Raw genomic sequence first — 6,543 nt, 5'->3', positions numbered from 1 at the left:
GCCCTATAAATAAACTTGGGAACTGGACCAATGTTTTCTTAAGAGCCCTCCAGCTCTTACTTTCCATACAGGTTTAGCTGACTTGCCCTGAGGACACTATCTGCTCTGCTTCCAGCCTAAGGCCACAGCCTCTTAGCTCAAGTCAGAGAAGGGGCTCAGGACCCCCAGAATGTTTCATATTTCTCCTTGGACTGAGGCCTACCACTACCCCAGCCAGGGGGCTGTGACCCTCCCCTCTGCATAGTCGAGTTACCTAACTGAGGCTTCTTGAGGGTACTTTTTTTATTGGCTCAAAATCTCATTCACCAGTCTCTAAATAATCTTATGTACAAAAAATAGACTTTCCCCCCTGCAGTGAAATCTCATCAATAAATACAAACGTGTAAAGGAGGGAGGGGAGGCATATAATATACCATACCAAAATTCACTTCAAAAGATATCATATAATTTACAGTCTGATTTTTTTCTTTTTCTTCTTTTTTTTCATTTTAAAAGAAGGGCGCTTCAGGTCGCAGCGGGAGAGTTCCCCAGGCGGACAATCTCTTTCCCAGTTCACAGCCTGGTCTCCCTCCCCTGGGGAGGGCAATGGCTCCCAAAAGTGCACGAGAGAAGGCAGAGTATCACCTTCCTGGATTAAGGCAGTGAAGCAGCCAGAAACCAGGACTTGATAGGGACTGGAGGAGAAGAAGGTCCACTGCGTCTTTGGAGAAGAAAGCAAACGGTGAAAGATCAAATACTGAGTTAAATCACATTGGTGGAGGATTGGTAAGAGACAGACCCACAGACTTGAGTGAGGGTAGGGTGGCTGGAGACAGGGGGTGTCTCGGGCTGCGTGCCTAGAGCTAGCATCCTCTTCTTCTTTGCATGAGACTTTGCATGAGACTTCGTCTTTGCATGAGTGAGGGTAGGGTGGCTGCAGGGAGGGGGACGTGCAGAGGCTGCAATGCTCGCCTGCGCGGGCAGCACCAGAGGGCTGGAGTTGGCGCGGCGCAGAGGATGGGGATGGAATGCAGCCTGTCACCCTCGTGGGCGCCCGGGGTTCATCGGGTGTTAGCGAGCCCGAGCCTGGAGGAGCAAGTTCGCACCAGGGCCGCCGCAGCGCGGTGCGTCCCTGACGGCCTCCGCCCCCTCCCTCTGTCCCAAGCACCCACCGCCCAGTGGCCGACAGGCCCCTTCATAGGAAGTCTGAAAAAGCTAGGGCGCCGGGGCGCAGACTGGCAGGGGAGGCAGGGGCCTGCAGCCCGGGACGCTCCTCCAGCGAGGCGGCGGGGCTCAGGCTGCCCGCCTGGGAGACCGGGGAGTAGAGGGAGCCCCAGTCTCCCGGGGAGCCGCCGTCCTGGCTGCCCAGCTCCTCGCAGGGCAGCGCGGGCGCCTCCAGCCCGTAGAGGCTGTGGTCTGCTATGCGCAGCGCCTGCGTCAGCGCCCAGATGTAGTTGTGCGCGAAGCGTAGCGTCTCGATCTTGGTCAGCTTGGCATCGTCCGGAAAGGTGGGCAGGACACCGCGAAGCGCGTCCAGCGCCGAGTTGAGGTTGTGCATTCGATTGCGCTCGCGGTCGTTGGCCTTCTTGCGCCGGCTGCGTCGCTGCTTGCTCAGAGCCAGCTCGCTCTTGGGCCGGCTGCGCCCGCCGCGCCTGGTCCGGAGCTTCCTCGAGGCCCCTCGGCAGCCGCCCCCTTCCTCCTCGGCGCCGTTGCCCCGCGAGCGAGCGGGGCTGGGCGGAGCGGACGCAACGCAGGCCCCTTCGTCGTCCGAGGCGCCCGGGAAGGACCGCTCCGTCTTGTAGGTCCCTTGGACAGTTGGCGCACCCGAGGGATGAGGCGCCATCCTGCGGCAGGGTAAAAGGTCGCAGTAAGCGTGGGTCGGCCGCCGGGGCGCAGTTCCCCATCCCGGGGCCAAGCGGAGGGTGGGGGGTGGGGGGTAGAGAAAGAGCCACCCCGCCCCCGTCCCGCCGGATCAGAGGACCCCTTTCCCCCTCCACCCGTTGCTCTGTCGCCTCCAGGTGTTACCTTGTTCGCGCGCGCAAAAGGGGAGAGGACGGGGGCAGCGAGATCAATGGTTAGGATGAGCCGGCCTTTCCGTCTGCAAGCGCAGCGCAGACGCAGGTGCCGCTGCCTGGACGTTTCCCCAGCCCTGGAGAAGCCAAACGCAAAGGGGGTCCCGGGCCACCGTGGCTGTCTTTGGCGCGGCTGCGAGACCATTCGGATTTTCCGAGCCGCCAGTCGTGTGCCCCTTGGCACGCTTTATCTGCTCGGCCGGGGCCCGGAGCGTGCCTGCCCCGTTGCTGCCCAAGCGGCCGGCCAATCAGCGCCGGGGCCAGGGGGCCGCGCCACGCGAGCCCGCTCCTCCCCCGCGGGGCACAGCTGGATCCCGGACAAAGGGCCGGGGTCGGGGGAGGGGAGCGCCGCTCTATTTGCTCTCTCCCCGCGGGCTCCGTCCCAGCAACTCTCGGTTCCTCAAAGAGCCTCGCCCAGGGAGAGGAGCCTCGTCTGGCTCGCGTCTGGCCGCCCCAGACCGTTTTGCTCCTACTCTCTTTCCTTGGCACCTGCCCAGAACCTCTTTTGATACCCCAAAGAGGGCTTTGGGGAGCCTATGGGCTTGGTCGATCTCCATATGTTACACATGGGGACATTAAGGCTCAGAGAAGGTGGCAGTTTGCCCCAAATCACTGGGCCAGAGATAAGACAAGGCGCAAGTTGCCTGGACTACCAGCTTCGAAGAGTGTCCACTAATTCCCCAGGTGACCCTGCTGTCCTGCTCTGCTGGTCAGGCCAGGAAACTCATGGGGTGATGTTTCCCTGACCCTCTCCTTTCTGGCAGGGGGCACCGGACAACCACACAGAAAGATTGTGCCTATGTCCCTGCCACTTAGAGTCCTTCGCTGGGGGTTAGGAGCCACCCTACCTCCTACCACCTTGTCCCATGATGATGCCCCTCACTCCTCAGAGGGAAGCGCTCAGAACATCTCCTCCCAATCTCCTAGCGGGAACCCAAGAAACTTCCATCGGGTCCCAGAGGCAGAGGGTGGCCATGGTGGGACCTCCCAGGGACATTCCACCACTAGCCATTGTGGACAGCCCCCTTGCATTTGAGCCAGGGCCTAAGGGGGAAGGGCCCAGGTGAGAATGGGCCAGGAGAAGGCCAGGAACTCGAAACAAGGCCTTGTCTTTTAAACACTCTTAGTGTGCTGGAACTGTGAGAAGCAGACCACTTCTTTCCTCCCTCTGTCCTCCTGTCCAATCACAGCTGGGCCAGTCAGAGCCTGGTGCTGGGCAAGGATCCGGTGAGCCCGGATCTGAGCCCGGGCAGGGACCCTGAAGGCCCCTGTTAGCGCAGTCTGAAAGTGAGACAGACCAAACGCATCATCCCTCCTTTCTTCCCCAACCTTCCCTTTTGTCCTCCCTCGGACACCTCGTGGTCTTCTGCTTCCGGTCACTCAGGGTGAGGGGGGTCGAGGCTTCTGCTTCTCTCTTGACTACAACGTGTCTGGGTGTCTGGTGGGGGAGCAAGGGGACAGCCAAGGGGGGGAAGACTGGGGCCTGGGTTCTGTCTCTGCAGGCTGCGAAGGCTTCCCTCTCTAGTAGATCCAGACACCCAGTGCCTGCTGGAAGCTGGCGGAGAGGGGCTGGACCCTGCTGGGAAACTGAGGGGATGGGGTGGAGGGTCGAGGTAAGTCTGCAGATCTGCCCTAGTGACTGCCTCTTCATACCTGCCCTGGCTGCTTAGAGGGTGCAGTGACCTCCTAGGCAGAGAGAGTTGGGATGTGCTAGGGAGCCAGGGAGAGAGGGCTCTAGGGCTGTATGGGGATGGGGGCGCTGTCCTCCCCATCTCAGCTGTTGTGCTGCTAAGCAGATGACCCTTCCCTTAATACCTTCCCACTGAAGCTAGGGGTCAGGCTCAGGAGCAGCAAAGGGTATGAGACTCTGGGATTCCACATTTTTTGCTACTGCTTCTCCTTCAGGTCACAAATTGCTCCAAATCTGTGTTCTAGTTCTAAGGATGAGACCCCGAGGCCCGTTTTGCAGATGGGTAAGTCAAGGCCCAGAAGGGGAAGAGACTCACCCAAGGTCACAAACAAGTTCTAGAAGAACCACATAGAACCCAGGTCCTAAGACTCCTTGTTCTAGATTCTCCCTTGTACCTGCTATCTCTTCCTGATAGGAGGGAAAATACATATATTTTTCAAGGCAAAACTAGACACCTCAAAGTGTAGAAAATAGAAGTTCTGTATCTGTGGGGAAGGCAGCATCAGAGTAGAAAAGGGGTAGAGGCCCCATCTCCCATGCCAAGGGGAGCCATTGTCCATGCATGCTCCATCTGTCTACTTTCCTGCTCCATACTCCAGCCTTGCTTGATTTCTATCATCCTGCAGGTTATGAACTGACAGGAAACCCAAAGCATGCTTCCCCAGGGCTTCGGGATCCAGCAGCCCCCCTCCAGTGTGCAAGTCCTGGTCATAAGGGATCAAAACACCCCGATCAACCCCAGGAAGCTTGAAGAGCAGCTGGAAACCAGGATTCTCATCCAGCAGTGGCCCTCAGATAAAAGGCATAAAAGGCAAAGGCGGCTTTGCTTGGCTCGGTTTTGCCTGAAGCAACTAATGGGTACTGGCAAGAGCCACACGGTGAACTTCCTGCCCCAGAGAAGATTCTGGGCATTCTTGGGAGCTTTCTTAATTGGGAGGCAATCTGGGACCCACTTGGAATTCTTATCCAGCTTCCCCAGAGCACCTCCAGCCCAGGGCTCTCCAGGTCTTGCAGGCAGCCACCACAACTGCTTTGCGCAAAAAATAGGGCGAGGAGCGCACAGCGGCCAGGAGCACCGGGCTCCTTGAGGGACGGAACAACTCTCCGCAGCCCTATTTCTGGCCAGGAGGGCAGGGCTGGAGGTCACAGAGTCCTGGGGGATTAGAGACCAAGGACCCACGTCCCCCCCTCTGCTGTAGGGGACGCACAGACCTCTCTCCAAAGTCAATACCTGTGCTTTTGGTGGCGGAGGCGCAAGCAGTGACAACTCAGTGCGCGCCGGCGGTGTTTGTGAAACGGCCCTTCCAGCGGGGAGCAGAGCCGGTCCCTGAAGCCCCGGGCCCGCCACCGCCTCTAAGGCCTCGGAGTCGCGCGCGCCTCTACCCTCTGAGACCTGGGCAGGCCTGGAGGCCGAGGCGGCCCAGGAGACAGGCGACAGCCTGACGCCTGGAGACCACGGGCAGAGTGGAAAAGAAGGAAGGCAGCGGTCCTCCCTACCGCCTTCCTGTCGCCCGGGGGGGGACACTCAGCAGTGCCTGGGGGCTCTTTGAGAAACAAGCGAGAGCGAGGGGGGCCATAGGAAGCTGAATAGCTAATGGCTTGCCAGAGGAGGGGGCTTCTTTCTCTCGCCTTCGCCTGGGCCCTGAAAGAGGGGAAGACAAAAATCTGGCGAGCGAGCTGCCTGGGCCGAGACTGGCCACTTCAAACAGCCCTTCAAACAAAAGGAGACGATGAAAAGAAAGCCCCACCTGTCTCCAGTGTTTGCTAAAATAATAATAAATAGATTTCGTTTAATAAATAATTACAAGAGATTGTAAAGTGGAGTGCTTTGGAAAACATCTACCGCGGGAGTCCCGCAGCCAGCCGTCACCTGCTCCCAAGGAGGACAACTTTATTGTTAAGCCACCCCCCAACTAGTTTGCCTCTGATAAACTCTCCCTCGTTTTCACAATGACTGTTTACTCATAGTTAGCACAATATTACCTTTGCCGTGATAAACCCAGAGGGGGGAGACCTGGCCCCTGGCCCCTGGGCACACCTGTCCCAGAAGCTGACACATGGATTTGGCACCGGGCAGGCCTCCCCCCGGGGGCCCTGCCTCCGTGTACATTGGCCCAATTGCCACCCATTTATAACAGGTTGGCTGCAAGGCCTATCTCGGTCCTATTTGTCTTCTTTTATTGAAAGCATATGGTCTCCAGGGGCTCACCAGCCCCATATTTCATCTGCCAGGAGCTGGGGCGCTTCCGCAGGCTGGTGCTGCCCGGCGCGCTGCTCCCCACTCAACGGCTGCCGCGCCAGCTGAGGGGATGGTGGAGGTGGGGTGGGGAGAGATAAGGCGGGCTCCTCGTTCGCGTTGGGAGAGAAGCCATGCCCTCAGAGACTCCTCCTCCCCGGGCGCAGAGACCTCGTGCGCTCTTGAATGGGTGGCTGGTTCTTTTTCTTGGGTAGGTGAGAGGGCGCCATATGCCACCCCCCAGGGCGTAGGAGGGAGCTCCAGCCCAGGGAGCCCGCGAACAAAAGGAAGAGAGGGCCCGGGACCTCGGGAGCGCTCTGGGTCTTTATTCCCAGATCCCCCTCCCTGCCCAGGGCCGCCTCCCCCCCGATGTCCGTAGCTCGCGCGCAGCGCCTGGAAACAAAGTGTCCACATTATCCCAGCCGCCAGCGGAGACAGTGAATGCGTGAAAAGGTGCATTGCGCACCAAGACACCTGTTGGAGCGGCGCCTCTTCTCAGCGCCTCTCTGCTCTGCCCTGGGTCAGCAGGGAGTGGGGGGTGGGAGGAGGGACAGATACTGTGATTT

The 6,543-nt window shown here is 59.1% G+C and overlaps 1 protein-coding gene across 1 annotated transcript; it reads right to left on the bottom strand.

The window, feature by feature from the left end:
* Window positions 1-1,174: 1,174 nt before the first annotated feature.
* NEUROG3 (neurogenin 3) lies at window positions 1,175-1,822 on the bottom strand. The gene has a single exon (XM_055324871.1). The coding sequence runs from the start codon at window positions 1,820-1,822 to the stop codon at window positions 1,175-1,177; it is 648 nt and encodes a 215-aa protein (XP_055180846.1).
* Window positions 1,823-6,543: the final 4,721 nt, after the last annotated feature.

Source organism: Nyctereutes procyonoides, unplaced genomic scaffold (genome assembly GCF_905146905.1).
Source record: "Nyctereutes procyonoides isolate TBG_1078 unplaced genomic scaffold, NYPRO_anot_genome, whole genome shotgun sequence".
NCBI lineage: Eukaryota > Metazoa > Chordata > Mammalia > Carnivora > Canidae > Nyctereutes > Nyctereutes procyonoides.
This window is presented reverse-complemented; position numbering and strand designations above follow the sequence as displayed.